This window comes from Microdochium trichocladiopsis (assembly GCF_020744255.1).
Source record: "Microdochium trichocladiopsis strain MPI-CAGE-CH-0230 chromosome Unknown B0I36scaffold_8, whole genome shotgun sequence".
Taxonomy (NCBI): Eukaryota; Fungi; Ascomycota; class Sordariomycetes; order Xylariales; family Microdochiaceae; genus Microdochium; species Microdochium trichocladiopsis.
In genome coordinates this window covers 1176640-1194458 of record NW_025763551.1, presented here as the reverse complement: position 1 = coordinate 1194458, position 17819 = coordinate 1176640, and the positions used below count along the sequence as shown (strand labels likewise).

The following is a 17819-nucleotide window of genomic DNA, read 5'->3' as shown; positions in this document are numbered from 1 at the left end:
CTACCACCAAGGCACGGCCGGTATGAAAATGCCTCACGGCAGGACCTGTCTCTGCTGTGTGTTTGGCAGCGGATGCGTGAAACACAGACATGCCACGCCGTCATTGGCGATGATGATGCAGTCTCATATCATGCCGGCAGCCGGCAGGCGATCGCTCGCTTCGCACCCGCCTAAGGTACTAGTGTAGCGTAGGTTGGGTCCGGCAGGCTGGTGCAACAACAATGGAGCCTCAGTGCGGTAATAGAACCTGGCCCCAGCCAGGCGGGGCGGGAATGGGAGCGCTGTCTAGCAGAGTAGCATGGCTGCAGCAGGCTAATCTCGCGCGATGACAGCCGGCCCTGGTGCTACGCCGCCAATCCCCCTGTCTGAGCTCCAGGGCTGTTTCGAAAAGGAGACGCCCATCACGACGTCAACACCTGCTCAACAGCCAGGACAGACTGCCTTCCTGCAAGCAACTACTGCTGCACCTGCTGCATCCTAATCGGCTTTCTGTCCACAGGCTGACATCGCACAAGCACACTGCTCACGCTTCAATCCCTGGCCGCTGATCGAAAGCCCAAGCTTACGTACACGCACTTGCAGCCCAGCTGCTTGCGCGCGCAGCCTCACACCTGCGGACCTCTCGGCAGCGAGTGTAATAGCAGCACTCTCCTTTCAGCCCCAGATCCTGTCACTGCTTCTCACCTCGCCGATCAATCGACCCAAGCATGATTGCGTAGCAACCCTACTTCGCGACAACCTGCCTCGACTCCTCGTGCCCACGAAGCCTCGACGGTCACCGTGACGGTTTCGGGACATCGACAACAGAAGAGCCCAGCGGCTGCCGCCCCTTCACTCGCCATGGCCGACATCAACAGGGACGACTCCGTGTCCCCAATGACACGTCTGCCCAGGGCGGCTGCTCCGACATCCACGCCGCCGTCAGCACTCCAAATACCACAATCTCTGTCGACCGCCGACATACCGACTTCTTCGCCCCTGCCGAGCCCGTCCATATTGTCCTTGCGCAGGGTAGTCGAGCGAGAGCCTTCAGACTACCTCAACGGCGGCGTGCCGCACGATAGCCAGTCCCCCATACGTGGGCCCCTGCCGCCCGATGGCTCTCAGCCGGCTCTACCGAAGCGGCTCATGGAAATCCGGGTGCCCAACCAAGATGAAGATATCCCAGCGGATCCCATCTCGCCAGGCCGGAAGAGTGTCCAGTTTGCCCGTACCGATGACGTGGTCGACGCCCCGGCGAGTCACTCGCGGCAGTCCTCCTGGGACGATGCTGAAGCCAGGTCCCGCAGTGAACGGTGGATATCCCGGCTCAAGTCGACTCTGGGAAGCTCTGGCCAGATACAAACCTCGAAAGCGGGCGAGGGAGGCGAGCGCCACGACCATGCAACGCCAGCTACCCCCAGTGCGTCACGGTCCCAAGGGATGAACACGCTCGACGAGGAAGCTGGCATCGATGCTGATGTCGAGGAGAGTGGCGACGAAAGCGGTGCGCCCGGAGAGAATTCCAAACACAAGCGCAAGCGGACACGGCGACCCTTCCGGCCGTTGGAGATGCTGACAGCGCCAAACACGCCGCGGCTGCCTGACGAGTTGGACTCGCCTCATGTGGGTCGAGCCAGAGGCTTGACTCGGCGGTCAACCATGCCAGAACCTGCCGAGCACCGGGGAGGTCTGTCTGAAGGTGAAGGCCGGGACCACCTGGCTGGCAAGCGGCCTGGCTGGAACCGTGGTAGCTCCTGGCTCGGTACACCCCGGCACCTCAACGGGCAGCACCACGACGATGCAGAGAGCCCCTCCACGCGTGCCATCGGCCATCGTCGACGAATCTCAGAGATGTTTGGAACGGGCGGTGGGGGCACGTCCGACGGAGATGTTCTCAGTGCGCCACGGCGCCCGTTTTTCGGTGCTGATCGTAAAGCCACCTTCGCGGGCGGTGTGCAGAGGTGGAAACAGGTCAAGAACACGCTCAAGGCCTTGGGTAAGCGGAAACATGACCAGATCGACTATTACAAATCCGCCGAGTTGATGGCAGAACTGCGTGCTGTCACGCCGGCCGTGGTCATCTTTGCCAGCATGCTCCAACGGGACGACAACGGCAATCGGAGGATACCGGTCCTCCTAGAACAGCTCAATTTGCGAGTTCTCGGCAGTCGCTCAGAGGATGGCGGAGAATCTGAGAAGCACACTATCTTTGACATCTCCCTCGAGTACGGCAGCGGAAGCAGCAGGATGAGCTGGACAGTCACCCGCACGATACGAGAAATACAGAACATGCATTTCAAATATCGAGCCGCGGACAAGATCGACCGAGCTAGCCAGGCCACCTCGACTGGCCGAAAACGTCCCAAACAGCCACACTGGCCCAAGCGAGAGTTCCCCGTGTTCTCGTATGGCCGCGGTCTTGCGTCTTCAAGTGAGGACGAGAAGCCTCCGGCGATGGCCTCTCGTGCCAATACTGGTGAGACGCTCGCGGACGGCCACCTGACGGGTGAAGAGGGGGCCAACGGTGTTGCCACGGGGAGCGACAATGAACGGAGGATGGGTCCCGGGGGGCGGAAGAAGTCCCGAATCAACCAACTCCTCATGCGACGGCAGTCGTCAGGTCTGGAAGCCGCAGATCAAGCATCGGCAGCCCTTCAGAACACGATTATCTGGCGAAAGAAGCTCATCGACAGACAAAGACGGACGCTGGAGAAGTACCTTCATGAGATGACGCACTGGCTCATGTTTCGGCCCGACAGTGGTCGCTTCTGTCACTTCCTGGAGCTTTCCGCCTTGGGAGTGAGGCTGGCGGCTGAAGGCAACTTCCACGGCAAGGAGTGTTTTCTGCACATCCAGTCATCTAAAGGCATCGACTTCCGCCGCGTCGTGACACCGTCCTCCGTCATCAAGCGACACAGCCGAAAGTGGTTCCTGGTGCGACAGAACTACATCGTCGTTGTGGACTCGCCTGCGACGATGAACATCTATGATGTGTATCTAGTTGACCCCACATTCAAAGTTGTGCCAAAGAAGACGAAGCTTCAGTGGTTCGGTGGCAAAGGCGATGCCGATAACGACAACCGCAAGAACACGGCTTACAACGATTCTGGTGACGAGGATGGCACCGGCGGCAGCCGCCATACCCTCAAGCTCTACACCTCAGAGCGCAAGATCCGTCTGTTCTCGCGCAACCAGGCTTCACTGCGGCAGTTTGAGCAGTCAGTGGTGGATATGCTCAAACAGACGCAGTGGCATCAGCCGCATAGATTCGACAGCTTTGCACCGGTGCGACGGAATGCGTTTGCCCAGTGGCTTGTTGATGGGCGGGACTATATGTGGAACGTCTCGAGAGCCATCAACATGGCTCAAGATGTAATCTATATCCATGACTGGTGGCTGAGTCCTGAGCTGTATCTTCGCCGCCCGCCGTGTATCAGTCAGAAGTGGCGACTGGACCGCCTGCTGCAGAAGAAGGCCAGAGAAGGTGTCAAGATCTTCGTCATTGTCTATCGGAACGTCGAGCAAGCGATTCCGATCGATTCGGAGTATACCAAGTTCTCGCTGCTGAACCTGCACGACAACATCATGGTGCAGCGGTCGCCGAACCAGTTCAAGAAGAACCAGTTTTTCTATGCCCATCACGAGAAGATCTGCATTGTTGATCACGACGTCGCCTTTGTCGGTGGCATAGATCTCTGCTTTGGACGATGGGACAACCCACAGCATCCTCTGACAGACGACAGGCCCACAGGCATGGAGGCCGATGGTGATACTCCCCGTGATGCAGAACACTGCCAGCTGTTTCCCGGAAAGGACTATTCGAACCCTCGTGTGCTCGACTTTTTCAAGCTGAACGAACCTTACGAGGAGATGTATGATCGAAGCAAGACGCCACGCATGCCATGGCACGATATCGCCATGCAAGTGGTTGGGCAGCCTGCCAGAGATCTGACGCGTCACTTTGTACAGCGTTGGAACTACCTGCGCCGCGAGCGCAAGCCAACACGACCTATGCCCTTCCTGCTTCCACCACCCGATGCTAATCCTGCCGATCTTGAAGCGCTGGGCCTCTCAGGCACCTGCGAGGTGCAGATCCTGCGGTCTGCCGGAGACTGGTCACTTGGGCTCTCACGCGATGGCACTGAGCACAGCATTCAGAACGCCTATGTTAAGCTCATTGAAGAGTCTGAGCATTTCGTCTACATTGAGAACCAGTTTTTCATCACGAGCACGGAGACGCTGAACACAAGAGTTGTCAACCGCATCGGTGATGCTTTGGTGGAGCGCATCATCCGAGCACATGAGAATGACGAGGACTGGCAGGCTTGCATTATCATCCCTCTCATGCCAGGCTTCCAGAACACAGTGAAGGAAGCCGATGGCTCAAGTGTGCGACTGATCATGCAGTTCCAATACAGGAGTATCTGCAGAGGGCCGAGCTCAATCTTTGGCCGCCTTGAGGCTGTGGGCATCGACCCGCACGACTATATCCGCTTCTTCAGCTTGCGTCAATGGGGCAAGATTGGGTCTAATGACGCTCTCGTCACTGAGCAGCTCTACATCCACGCCAAGACCATCGTCGTTGATGATCGCGTAGCACTGATCGGGTCGGCCAACATCAATGAGCGATCTATGCTTGGAAACCGAGACTCAGAGACCGCCGCTATTGTCCGTGACACGGACATGATCTGGTCAACGATGGCTGGCAAGCCGTATCGTGTGGGTCGGTTCGCCCACACTCTGCGCATGCGACTGATGCGCGAGCATCTTGGCCTCGACGTCGATGAAATCACAGAGGAGGAGCGACAGGCCGAAATGAGCGCACAAGCGCAGTATGAGGAGGAAATGGCGCAAATCTACCAGGACGAGGACGTTGTGGCCGAGACGTCGGCTGCTGGTGCCCAGAACAACAGCTTGCGACCGCAAGTCACACAAGGGTCGCGAAGCTTCAACCACGATGCCGAGGACAACCAGAGTTTAGCGTCGCGGTCTTCGGACGCGACGTCGTCTTCGTCTAGTTCGAGTTCGTATGCTGGGAGGTCGCCGGAGAGAGATGATCGCGTCCAGGGGAATGCAACGCATGAGCAGGATGTCGCTGGCTACGGCGAGGACAAGTGGAAAGACGCTCAGGCTAAAGGCATCGATCGGGGTAGCGACACTGTTATCATCAATGGCCGTGAGGTCCTACTGCACCGCAGCGTGGCGATGCAGCACCAGCACAGGGGCAGCCCGTCCAACAGCGTGGGCTCACCTGCTATGAATGGCGAGGCTGACAATGGCAAAGGGAACGACCGCCTACCGCCGCCTCCTCCCGTTCAGCGCCGCACCACGTCGCAGCTCGGACTGCCTCACTTCACAGAGCTGCCATCGTTACCAATTCTTGACGATACCGACATCGGCGGTCCGCCTGTGCGGCTCGACGAGTTCGGGAAGCCCACGAATGAGCCCATGAACCCCTGGGCGGCCGATATTCAGACAGTCTCTATTGACAAAGACTGCATGCGTGATCCCATCAACGACTCCTTCTGGGAGTCTATCTGGTACCGCCTTGCAGACAACAACACGAAACTCTATAGACGTGTGTTCCGTTGCATGCCAGACAGCGAGGTCACCACGTGGAAAGAATACATGGAGTTTGACGAGTACGCTGCCAAGTTCCGCGACAGCATGGCACCCCCAAATACAGAGGAGCAGGAGAACAAGGCCGAAACCGAGCACTCTGGGGCAGCAGCACCCGGTGTTGCGGCTCCTGGTGCAGCGGGTGAGGCGCTCAATGAAATCGAGCAGAATGAGAAGGGCCCGGCTACTAGACGCAGTCGTGGCGACTCCTTGCAGATCCGGGTGTCAAATGCGGAAGGGGAAGTTACTAATGAGAAGGCTCCCGCGCACCCACCGAAACAAAACCAGAATCATGGCCTGGGACTCGTCACGGATGGCCTCAATGAGAAGCAGCCGTTTGTCGACCAGCCTTCGCCTGTTCAGCCCGCAGGCGATATCCCATTCCCCAGCTATGATGCACAGGCGGATGGTGCACTCTTGGACCCAACTACAAGCCTCAATGACAAGGAGAAGAACTCCAACAGGCGCGCGACATTCTCGTCCATGGAGAAGCCCGAGCCCACGCCGACAAACTCGACCGGCGTGTACGCCACGGGCTCTGTGAAGCGCAGACGGAGAGCCACCACAAAGGGCAGCCGTGGACGGGGTTCTGTGTACCCGTACGACGTGCTGAAGCGGGACGAGGCCGAGGAGCTGTGCGACATGATTCAGGGCCATCTCGTCTTGTTCCCGTACGACTGGCTCGAGGCGGAGGAGAAGGACAACCATTGGATGTTCCAGGCCGACCTCCTGGCGCCAAAGGAAATTTAGTAAGTTCGCTTGTTTTACCTGTCCTCCTGGCATATATCTAGTGCCCAGGCTTTGGAGAATGTCTGCTGACCCAGGCCCGTTCCATTAGCGATTGATCGCGTGGTTGTCGTCCGACAAGCATGACCCGAGATTTCGATAGGCGAAGTCATTCCGTCTCAAGCAAGTCCTTAACATCATTGCGATTGCGCTATGTCTTAACTGTCACCGCACTAGCGGTTCAACATGGATTGACCGCCCTCATCGTCGTCACTATTTTTGTCAAGTCCAAGCACAGTCATGGGAAAGCGAGGTAGCGGGAGGACAATTAGTATACATCGTTGTGTCTTATCCGTCCAATCATATTTCTGCTTAATGTGTCCAAAGTTCTTCCGTCGAGCGTGTTTTTGATTTGTTTGTTTTCCGACTAAATTTTCTAACTTGCTTTGAGATTTGCTCTGCTCTGGGCTTTTTCGTCGTTTTGTCAATCTCTCTCTCTGTAATGGCGTACACCAATTGGCCGGCCTTTGTGAATGCAGCGGCCCGTCTCCCATAGCGTACCGGAGTCTCAAAATTCAAACCAAAAACATGTGCTGCCATGTTTCCTCCGCAATGCTGCTTCTTCTCACCTGCCCGTGCGAAACACCGACTCCTGCCTTGAGGTCACTTTGTTACACCTAGAGAGGGATGTGATATTCTGGCTATCCCATTATCATGTATCTGCAGCTCACTTCCCCTTCACAGGACGAAGTCGCACTCTGGAGTCACAATCAAAAGTGCAGATGGTCACGAAATCGACGTGTGATGGAACAAAAAAAGCCAGAGGGAAAGAAACCGCTTCTAGTTTTATTCTCTGTAACACTATTGCCGATCCTCCAAAATGCAACATCGCACCAGCGGGCGCCTCTGAAGGTCATCAGTCATGTACACGCATTGTTGCTCTGATGAACAAGTCTTTTTGTTTGTTGTCTCGAGAGAGAGCTTCGCGCTGATGAGAGTGTGCTTTTGTGTGCTAATATGCAAAATTGCAGCGCGCTACCAAAGCGGCCTGTGTCTATTTATTGCTGGCGTGTGTGTCGTCTGGGCGAGGTCTCGGGCTGTCTATATATGCACTGCAATGCCTGGCGTCATGCAGACTGGATATGCTCCTGCCACGAGCGGAACGTCCCTCACGATGCGAGATGAGAAGCCCGTACGAGAGCGGCACGCACTTGTCTGCTCTGACGTGAGAAGTAGCCGAAAGGGAACTCGTTGATTGTTCCCTAAAATTCAAAACCGGGCGGCACGCGAATTTGAGGGTATCCTGGCTCGGAAGAGCCGGCGCGGCACTTAGGATTCGTGTTCTGGTGGTCTCGTCGTCTTTCGAAACACCGGCTGTTCATCACAACTGGATCTCGTTGTTGAGAAGACGGACCTCCTCGCCAGGCTTGAACGCCGGCATGCCCAGGTAAGGGCAGCCGTCGCATCGGAAGGCGTCGCCAAGCGAGCAGTTTCCGCACGAGCCGACCTTGCCCTGGACGGTGAAGTCGACCTCGTTCAGGTCGTCCATGCCGAGTTTGAGGGTCTGCAGCTTGGAGTCGGCATCGGCGCGTTTGGCCGCGTCCTCGGCCGCGATTTTCTCTGCCAGGCCGCAAGTGCAGTCCTTGCAGGCGCGCCTGCGCTTACCAACCTTGGGAATGCATTCCGCGGCTGCAAAGTCGTTAGCTCGCTGTACGAAATCTATCTCAAATTAGGGGTAATGGGGAAACTTACGGATAGCAAGGGGTTTGTTGAGATCCTCCTCCGTCAACAAGGTGTCTTCGTCAATAAGATCGTCGTCATCCACAGGAGCGTCGAAGTCATCGCTGAAGTCCACGAAGCCAACACCAGCAGGCTTGGCTGCAGGTGGCACCATGTTCAGGCTTGCGGTCTGGCCATTAGACTGCTCGATTGTGACTTTGGAGACTGGAGGCCCCGCCTCGCTCTTCTGCTTCTTCTTGCCGAACGACAACTTCAGAGGCACAGCGGCATCGGCCTCATCATCGGGCTTGGTGAAACCATCGTCCCCAGGCGACAGGCCGGCAAGCAGTGCCTCGCGAGCGTCTGGGGTGGAACTGGATCCCACAAGGGAGCCATCTTGCGCTTGGATCTTTCCTCCGACCTTGAGTGTAGAGACGACCTTGACAAAGACATTGCGGTTCAGCAAGAGCGAAGACTCGGATCGAGAACCGTCGGCATCGGTTAGGACGAGGATGAGATCGTAGGTGGCATTTGGGAGATTGACGAGGCCCGCTGAGAGACGGTCGAGCATTTGGAGGTCGGTAATAGAACGATCGTAGGAGGCTAGGACATCGCGGAGTTTCTCTTCGTGGCTGGCAATCGAAGGCGGGGCGAGCAGAAGGGTGCGCCCGGTGTTGGCGACGACGGAGGGAGACATTGTGATGCCACGGGAGTGCGGGCGCGCGAGTCGATAGAGATGCGATTCGGCAGAGGGGTTTCCAAGGTTGTGGTGAACTGAAATGAAGTCTACAGTTGGCGGGGCGGTTGGGTCGAGACGACTTTTTGCTTGTGAAGGGAGGGGCAAATAGTGTACCACGGCCAGGGTCCAGGCCCCGCGAACTGCGGCGAGAAGAAAGCAGGCGGAATGCTGTAGTCGTGATGCAGGAGTGCGGCAGCTGCTACTTGCGATAAGGAACAATGACAGGTGATGTACCACGAACCAAAGCTTGTCTGTTGATGTTGCGATGTGTAATTGCTGAGCAGACAAAGGAAGAAAAAGTGTATTCGGATGACAAATGTGTCGAGCCGGGACGGCGGACGGCCCCTGCCTGTCGCGATTAGGTGTGGGGGTTCCTGTCCTCGGTCAAGCCGGCTGCGCTGCTTCCAAGACCGCCAGGCTTCTGCGGCTCCACCCAGCACGTCGATGCTTCCGATCACGGAGCAGCCTGCTGGTGTGTGGGTTGTGCTCGTCAGCAAGCCCAGTGCGCCGCAACCTCTCTACATATTGGACCCCTTGGTCTGCCGACTATAAGACGAACACTTGTCATCTTCAGGGTTCCATAGAGACGAAAGCAATCGGGCACCGAGCCTAGTGCTACCCTATTCTCATACTTCTCCCGGTCCAAGTATAGCAAATGTACTCGAAACAAATAATTTGACGGGCCGAGAAGTCGAAAGACAAAGCAGAACTTCCCAATGACGATACAGGATGTCTGCTACGCCATTTTTGTTCCAGCAGCACAGCGTAGCCATGCACACAGCTATTTGACTGGGTCGACTCTAGTTCACCACTTGATAACCTCGCCGGCACATTTGGCACAGTGAAGACTTGGCCATTTAAAGACTGCATGCCCGTCTGCAATGGTCCCACGAGCCGCACCTTTGGTGGGTGAAACCGTGAGCGTTCTTCCTGTCCCGCGGGACAGCGCGTATCAAGGCATTAGGTCTGCTAGCGGAGACCCTTGTTGGAAAGTCGCTGCCGCTCATAATCACTCATGACGGGCACGCGAACCCTGGTGCGAGGCGGACACTATTGGGTTCTGCATCGAGTCATGTGGTCAGGCACGCACCTTGCGCGGGGAATGGCGTCGAAAGAACCCCACCATCGTGGTCTGTGTTGTTGCTGGTGCTTCAGCGAGCACGAAGGTCATGATCCCCACCGCAGGAGACTGGGAGAACTTTGTGCAATTTGGAGTCAGGCCGACGGCGCTAAAGGGAGCAATGGCGGTGCGCGGCTGGCCTAGAGCGGAATGCAGAATTGAACCTTGATTGTACCCTTGGCTCGAGGGGCATTGTTGGGGGTTCAAAGTCTCAGTGTGTGTTGGAGAAGGGAGGAGAATCATCTTCTCTCTCCCGCTCCCCCCTGTGAGGGAAGGAAGGACCCCGACCGCGTGGCTGCATGGCACAGCGCGGGGAAGTACCCGGGGAAGTGGGGCTGGGGATCCACTGGTGACATAGGCGTGCATGGGTGCTTGCCGCAGGGTGGAAGGTGGCTGGAGTGGCATCTGCCGGAACAAGGCGTGATCCCCACGGATGTTTCGAGCACATTCTGGCCTATGAAAGCTGCAAGTCAAGGCTCAGCCGTGGGCACGGCGAGCAGAGCCAGACAGACAGTGAAGCCAGGAGCTGACCAGCCTGCCCATGGCGATGTCGAGTTGTCAACAACCAGATTGGCCAAGACAGTCTGGAACTTGGAGGAGTACACATCAAGGGTCTCAGACAAGGCCACATAGCTATGGCATCATATATATGACTGTGCGGGCCAGGCCCAGCCATCAAACACGGTGCGGCACGTCAGAGTGGCTCAGGAGTTGATGCAGGAAAGGTATGAACCTGGGGTGCAGCAAGGAGGAGCGAATCTGCAGCAGCTCAGCAAAGGTCTCCGAGCCCGGAGCACAGCCTCGAGAGAACAGTCTCGACGAAAGGGCAGACGAGATGGGCGTGTTGATGTCGTGCGGCCAGGCTCACGCCATTGCGGCGGGCGAGTCGGACGACTGTCGTAAGTGGGGCGGGGCATTGCGCAAAGGTCACGCGACTGCCGCGCTGAGGCTATGATGATAATGCCACAGCACCACAGGGGCAGGCCTGCGGGCCCTCTGCCAGTGTGACAGTTGGCAGGTTCGCGGCTCCAGGGCTGCTTTCGAGGGGCTTCTACATTAGAGTGGACTGTGACTCCGGAGGCTGCTCAAGTGACACACAACCACGGGGGCCACGGCGGGGACGGGCCAAGGTGAGCGGGCCCGGAGGCGACGGCTTCGCCCAGACAGCCCCTTGCTTGACTTGCTCGACGAACAGGACAGACAGTACGAGTAAGGCATGGAACTCGACGCAGGGTCGCGGGCGTGATCGTCACCCGTACCTAATAAATACCTCTTGTCCACGAGGCCCTGATTCAGAATCGCCTTTCTCCCTTCATCCCTCCCCATCGTCCCCTGCCTCTCAGTGTTCGCTCCTCCACGATAGATCATCGACGACAACGACAACCACATCCCCCGATTGTACCGCTCGGCATAATCTAACAAAGTCACACGCCATCCCAACTGACCGTCGTTGGCCCTGCAAAGCAGCTTCGACCGGTACCCCAACCCGACAAAGTCCCGTCTCCTTAGCTGCGACACCACCACCACCACCACTACAACCGCCTCCACCAATCGACCATAACAACCCCGCCTCGTCTCCTCGCCCCAAGCTCCCTCTCCCTCCTTCATCATCGTCCACGACTCGCCAACTATCCATCGTCCCAATCCATCAAGGGGACTGCTCTCCATCACTGCACATCATATCCATCGTCAGCAACAACTCGCTGCAACCAGACGAGCCCATTGAGTTGGTCCCGTTGCCGTCCTGACACTTCCGTGACCTTCACCTCCATCAACCAACTCATCCAACCAGTAAGTCATGTCATTGAGCCGTCATGGCAAAGAGGCCCGGATCATCCGCATCCATCACCTCCTTTCATCGCAAATGCAATTGATATCAAGCTTCTCTTTCAACAATGTACCACTTCACGACACAACTGCTCCAATCCTCCGTATCCTTGTTCCTGCCGCTGGCTTACACCATTGCCCACCTTGTGACCCACTTCCCGCCTGCCCACCACATCCACTCACCACCACCACCCCTGCACGACCCAGCGATCCGGATTCATGGCCACTGACAATGCAATTACTCGCACGTGCAATCTGTGGAACAAATAAAACTGACCATCTTCCACCAAACAAGTGACCCGCTCGCACAAGGCCAACGGAAAGAACCACGCCGGCATCGCCGAGGGCACCGCCTTGCCGGTCGAGTCCATCCCAAAGTTCTTTAGCAAGAACGGCTTCGAAGGCGTCGACCCGAAAAAGACCAAGAAGAACGGCTGCGGCAAGGGCAATTGGTAGGTGCTAATGTTCGCTGGGTGTTCCTAGGGGTCGTTTACACAAAGTCCACGTTTGGTTCTCCCACAACCTTAATCTCACACCGCACAAAACATTCCTATGCTAATCGCCTACTTCCCCGGACACGCAGGGGCGGCCCATGCGAGGAGGTCGAGGACGAGGCAATCAACTGGAACCACATCCGTCGCCGGTCCAACAGCTTCGGCGTCAACCACCACCTCGAGAACTTCAAGACCAAGTTCGAGGTCAACGAGCCGGAGCCTGTCTTTGAGGAGAACCTCCACGGCCCGCCGTCCGCCACGGACGACGACACCCTCACCAAGACTGAGACCTCTTCCAGCGGCGGGTCCGTCGACGAGGACGGGCACAAGGACATGGTCCACAAGGACATGTGAATGGCGGCGGTAAACGACACTAAGCTGCACACACTTCACATTACTAGCCTTGGGGGTAAACTTACATGATCGATCATTATTGCCCAAGGATTTGGCACCTCGGCCAAAAGGGGGAAAACGTGATTTACTTGGTCACAGGTGGTCGCCCATTGTCTGGCGTTAGTGTTTCGTATGATGTGCTCTGCCGCGACCAACACATCTAACCTGTTGTTGTACCACCACCACCACCACTACTACTTACTACTTCTGTTGTCATAATCACTATCATGAACGAGATGAAAACCAATTAAGATGCAAATTGATTCATTCCCCCACCTTCGCACCGTTTCCAGAGTGATAGAGTTGAACATGACAGGATGCTCAAAGTCTGTCTGTACGCATTCCTTGGCCGCCTATCCCGCGCATCAGGGGACGCGTCTTGGATGTTTTAATTTCGCACGCCATTTTAATGAAATATTTACTGTAGCTCTACTGTCTTGTGATAGGCAGGAGGTCTGCGTGCATCGACATGAATAGTGTAGTGACGGCGTTCGGGGAGTTGATCGCGCCAACAAGAGGACTTTTTTTACCCAGCTCCCTGAGGATCTTACCAATCCATCCAGCACTAATCACTCGCGAGACAGTAGCCCGTGTGTCAAGGCATGGTGTGATATTGTACACATATTTCTAACAGTCTATCCTTACATTGCCCCTAACCAACACACGACTCAACCGTGCTTCACCTCCCCCCCCCCCCCCCCCCCCCCCCCCCTTATTACTCCTCCCGCATGGGACAACGACTTACGACAGGAACCCCCGCCCCCCTCTCTCCCCCGGCACTCACTCTTGAACAAGAAGATCATGACCCTTGGTCAGGCACCGGGCCTTTTCCAACAGTGGCCTCGCAAGCTCCATGCCTTTCCCCGCCGCGGTGATATTGATGAGCCGGCACTTCAGGTCTGGAAGGTAGACGTAGTTTACGTCCTTGAGAGGCATGCGGACGCCTCCAGGAGTCGGGCCCCAGGGCAGCTTGCGGACCCAGGCTTTGAGGTGAAAGACGTCATAGTTCGCCTCGACATCGGCAGGCGAGAGATTAGGCCGCTTGCCGCGTAGTTTTTTAGATGTTTGGATTGTTATATCTGTGCCTGTGGATGCTGCTGCTGCTGTTGCTGTTGCTTCCGACGCCGTCTTCTTCTTCTCGTGCATCATGGTGAGCGTCATGGGCTCAAAGTACCGCGCCCACGTCTCGTCTGGCCATTGCGTTTCGACCGCTCCCTCGCGTACTGGTGCTTTGTGGACGCGGCCTGAACCCTTGGGGCCGGACATTGTTGCTGGAAAGGCAGCAGAGATGCTCGAGTCGATCTCCTCCACAATGAACCTTTGCACTTGGCCCCACTCGTCACGACGCCGGTCGAGGGCAAGGAACCATACGGGCCCAATGATTTCCTGCATGCGATGGATGTTGCCCACGCTTGCGCGGGTGAGCTGACTGTGTTCCTTGCGGATCTTTGGTGCAAGTCGGAGCTTGCCAGACGCTTCGTGGGTACTGCTCAACATCGGGGAGACGTCCGTGAGCGGCGGTACGTGTAAGCCATCGCGCAGAGCACGGGCAAGCAGCTCTGCCCCCCGCAAGGCCGTCATCTCCCGGAGTTGCTCAAAGGTGCAGCCCTCCGGGATAGGCATGGATTCGGGGGTGGTCTGGCTGAGAATCAAGCCGTGGTCAAAGCGCTCGTGGTCCAGGGTCTGAAGAGTGACTCCTGTGTACTGCCGGTGTTGCAAGAGAGTGTGGTGAAGTGGCGCGGCACCACGCAAGTCCGGTAACAGCGAGGGATGGACGTTGAGGCCACCGTACTTGGCCTGGCGCAGGAGGCGCGGCGGGATAAAGAGGCCAAAGGACACGGCGACGATGAGGTTGATGCCTGGGGGCAGCTGGTGGTGATGTTCGAGTCAGCTGTTGTCCTTCCCTCTCTGCATAACCCAGCTGGAGTACTACGTGTACTTACTTCCCAGTCATTGAAGTCATCGCGCTTATGAACCCTGAGTAGGCGTTTTCTGGCAATCTCGATTATCGGTGCTGTAGAACGGTCAGTCCTCGTTCGATCCTCTGCTGGAAGTTCTTTATGCTTCTGGCCTGGAGGAGGCACATACGCTGTGTAAGCTTGGTCAAACCTCTCCCAATGCGCTTTGGCGGCCTGACCACGACATCGATGGAGCGTATCTGGTCAGGGTTGGTAACCATCCGTACATGTAGCAGCTTGAGTGATTCAGCACTGAACTCGTCTGAGCCGCAGAACAGGATGCGCAGTGGGTCAGATTGCTTGGGCGTGTAGTTCGCGGGGACGAAATCCGTGCTGAATGCTAAGCATCTCACATCGCGCTGGCCAGGTGCGCGGGGGCACAGCAATATCCGCGAGGGCAGCCAGGGCTGGGGTGCTGAGGCCATGCGCAGCGTGGCGCGGCATGGTGCAATAGACCTGAAATACATGGCTGGGCTGGATGGAAATGCTATCTCGGCAGCCGTCTGATCTACGCAGCATGAAGTAGAACCCCTCAGGCAAGCACGTGGCTTCTACTGATACATCGCGTGCCGTGTCTGGTCAGTGTCCTAGAGACTCTTTACGCTGCAACGAGTCGCTGGCGAAAGCGACTATTTTGCGATTTTCGTGCTCCCAAGTCGGTGGGCTTGGAGCTCCCGTGCGAAGTTTCGTGGGCCGTCCGAAGCGGATGACTTCTCTTTTTCTTGGATTTGACTCCTCTACGCAGTCTGTTGACCTGGAGAGCTGGCGTAGCGACCAAGAAGACGGTGCTGTTTGATGTATTTGCGATGACAGAGGCTATTAGGTATAAGACGCTGATCTGAGTTGGCAGGCTCCCGAGGTCAGGTGTGAGAGGTTGAAGCTCTTCGACACCTGGATCTAACCAACAAGCGATGGACCTGGCAGCTGGTCCCACTTGGCAGCTTGGTCTCTGTTTTGGAGAATGGCCTTGGGGACGGAAGACTCAGTAGGTCTCTACAGCCTTCTTCTCGTAAATGCTCGTCTCAGTGGGAGAGTTGCAATGCCTGACGAGCAGCTCGTACCTGGCCCTCTGTTCGACGTTGGTTGAAGATTCCCTCGGTCGCGTCAAACCCAATAATAGCTTATGCCCGCCTAAAGCCGGAGGCTGTTCTGGTGCAACTAGATGCTCCACTAAAAGTGTATGCTAACACAGCAGCTGAGCACGACATGTCTTGCCCCCCACCATCCCGATTTTCGGAACCGACTTGCAAGAACCTTGGAGATCCGGCTGAGCACCGTCGGAACAGCTGCAAGGCACAGGTCCGGTGTCGCGATGACCCCAATCGCAAATACAAGGGCACCTATCCGTGCAATACGCATCGCAAGAGAGAAGCATCACGATTTTGACGTGTTGACGGGCAGAGCTGCCTCCATCTCAGCCTCCAGAAACCCCAAATTCCCAGCGGAGGGTCGAGCGGGGTAGCTCCAGGATTCCGACACCCCATGCCCAGGTCTCTCTACGCACTTATCTATCACCGCGTTACTCCACGGTAACCAGACACTTCTGAGACTACACCTGCTCCTTGGGCGGGGCAGACTAAAGCTGGGCCCCTGGAGCTAAGCATTCAGCCGACGGCGTGCCCTTGATTGGTAATTATGTCCAGAAAAGTGAGGGGTTCGCTCGCCGGACCTGATTTGGGCAGGTGCGTCCGGTGATGAGCCGCTTCGACACAGGAGGTGACGTACATTTGCAGCTACGTCTCGCGCCTCCCGCCTCTCGAAGCATATAACTATAAGTACTCGAGATTGGCCCGTCCCTTTCCAAGCCACTGGAGTTTTCACACTTCGAAAAACCAGCCCACACAGCAGCAGCAGGCTTCAGCATAGACCGAAAATGGCCAACGAGTCCAACAAGATGCAGTACCGCTTCCTTGGCCGCTCTGGCCTGCAGGTTTCGGCCATCTCCCTAGGTGGATGGCTCACGTACGGCGGCCATGTCGATGAGGGTAAGGACAGCATCACTTGGATTTTATGGCAGGCCACCCTCAAGCTAACCCTTACACTGCGCCTCCTTCACAGAAAACACCTTCGCCTGTATGAAGGCCGCCTACGACAACGGCATCAACTTCTTTGACTGCGCCGAGGGCTACGCAGGTGGCAAGTCGGAGGAGGTCATGGGCCAGGCGATCAAGAAGTACGGCTGGAAGCGCAACGACCTCGTCATCTCGACCAAGCTGTACTGGGGCACCGCGTTTGGCGACAACCCCGTCAACAACAAGGGGCTTTCCCGCAAGCACATCATCGAGGGCATGAATGCCTCCCTGAAGAGACTGGACCTCGAGTATGTCGACTTGATTTTCGCGCACCGACCTGACCGTCAGACGCCCATGGAGGAGACTGTGCGCGCTTTCAACCACCTCATCGACACGGGCAAGGCCTTCTACTGGGGCACCTCGCAGTGGGACGCTGACGAGATTGCGTCTGCGTGGCGGTACGCCGACAAGCTCGGTCTCATTGGCCCCGTGATGGAGCAGCCCAAGTACAACGCGCTGGACCGGGAGAAGGTCGAGCTCGAGTACGCTCACCTGTTCCGCGAGAACGGCATGGGTCTGACCGTCTGGTCTCCCTTGGCCCAGGGTATCCTGACCGGCAAATACAAGGACGGCATCCCCGACGACTCGCGGTTTGCGCAGAACCAGGTCGAGTTCATCGCCGGCTACTGGAAGCGCACCGGCAAATCAGACTGGGACCAGGTCGTCCAGCGCGTCAACAAGCTCCAGCCCATCGCCGACGAGCTGGGCGTCAAGATGAGCGCGCTCGCCCTCGCTTGGGTGCTCAAGAACCCCAATGTTAGCACCGCCATCACGGGCGCCAGCTCTCCCGCGCAGGTCCTTGAGAACGTCAAGGCCATCGAGGTTATTGACAAGCTCACCCCCGAGATTATGGACAAGATTGACAAGATTCTCGAGAACAAGCCCCCTGCTGTCACACCGCGGTTCTAGATGCCAAACTTGACCCGGGTTGGCGTGTCAAAACCATGCCGAGAAGGAAAAATGTACCGCACTGTCAATTCTCAAGTAGAACCCCGAGAACAAAAGAAAGAAAAAGATTGGAAGCTGAACAACACGTTGCACACCCTGGACCCCTGAGGAAGCCAGTCTCCCTCTTCGAGGCAGCGTAGCATGACGTAAAATCTATGTCCCGCCTCTAAATGCAAGTGCCTGTCAGATTCGATGGCACTCTTCGACGTTGAATACTATGGA

The 17819-nt window shown here is 56.8% G+C and overlaps 6 protein-coding genes across 6 annotated transcripts; 4 read left to right on the top strand and 2 right to left on the bottom strand.

Annotated features, from left to right (window-relative positions):
• Positions 1–694: 694 nt before the first annotated feature.
• Positions 695–6653, top strand: B0I36DRAFT_153112 (uncharacterized protein). Its single transcript, XM_046148550.1, has 2 exons — positions 695–6350; positions 6440–6653. The coding sequence occupies exons 1-2, from the start codon at positions 841–843 to the stop codon at positions 6444–6446; spliced, it is 5517 nt and encodes a 1838-aa protein (XP_046009261.1). The 5' UTR covers positions 695–840; the 3' UTR covers positions 6447–6653.
• Positions 6606–7513, top strand: B0I36DRAFT_153107 (uncharacterized protein). Its single transcript, XM_046148549.1, has one exon. It carries the CDS (start codon positions 6861–6863, stop codon positions 7317–7319), a length of 459 nt encoding a protein of 152 aa, XP_046009260.1. The 5' UTR covers positions 6606–6860; the 3' UTR covers positions 7320–7513.
• A 195-nt stretch (positions 7514–7708) lies between these two features.
• B0I36DRAFT_351967 (cytokine-induced anti-apoptosis inhibitor 1, Fe-S biogenesis-domain-containing protein) lies at positions 7709–8743 on the bottom strand (the record flags this gene model as incomplete). Its single annotated transcript, XM_046157062.1, has 2 exons — positions 7709–8016; positions 8080–8743. 2 exons carry the CDS (start codon positions 8741–8743, stop codon positions 7709–7711), a joined length of 972 nt encoding a protein of 323 aa, XP_046009259.1.
• A 1889-nt stretch (positions 8744–10632) lies between these two features.
• On the top strand, positions 10633–12580 carry B0I36DRAFT_365667 (uncharacterized protein; the record flags this gene model as incomplete). Its single annotated transcript, XM_046159182.1, has 3 exons — positions 10633–10804; positions 12028–12184; positions 12316–12580. 3 exons carry the CDS (start codon positions 10633–10635, stop codon positions 12578–12580), a joined length of 594 nt encoding a protein of 197 aa, XP_046009258.1.
• Positions 12581–13399: 819 nt separating this feature from the next.
• Positions 13400–15044, bottom strand: B0I36DRAFT_351965 (formyl transferase; the record flags this gene model as incomplete). Its single annotated transcript, XM_046157061.1, has 3 exons — positions 13400–14488; positions 14563–14633; positions 14708–15044. The coding sequence occupies 3 exons, from the start codon at positions 15042–15044 to the stop codon at positions 13400–13402; spliced, it is 1497 nt and encodes a 498-aa protein (XP_046009257.1).
• A 1427-nt stretch (positions 15045–16471) lies between these two features.
• On the top strand, positions 16472–17558 carry B0I36DRAFT_248824 (putative voltage-gated K channel beta subunit; the record flags this gene model as incomplete). The annotated part of the gene is made up of 2 exons (XM_046150415.1): positions 16472–16562; positions 16636–17558. The coding sequence occupies 2 exons, from the start codon at positions 16472–16474 to the stop codon at positions 17556–17558; spliced, it is 1014 nt and encodes a 337-aa protein (XP_046009256.1).
• Positions 17559–17819: the final 261 nt, after the last annotated feature.

Excerpts from the sequence above, each read along its gene's own strand:
- B0I36DRAFT_153112 (XM_046148550.1), top strand. The coding sequence starts at position 841 with ATGGCCGACATCAACAGGGACGACTCCGTGTCCCCAATGACACGTCTG.
- B0I36DRAFT_153107 (XM_046148549.1), top strand. The coding sequence starts at position 6,861 with ATGCAGCGGCCCGTCTCCCATAGCGTACCGGAGTCTCAAAATTCAAAC.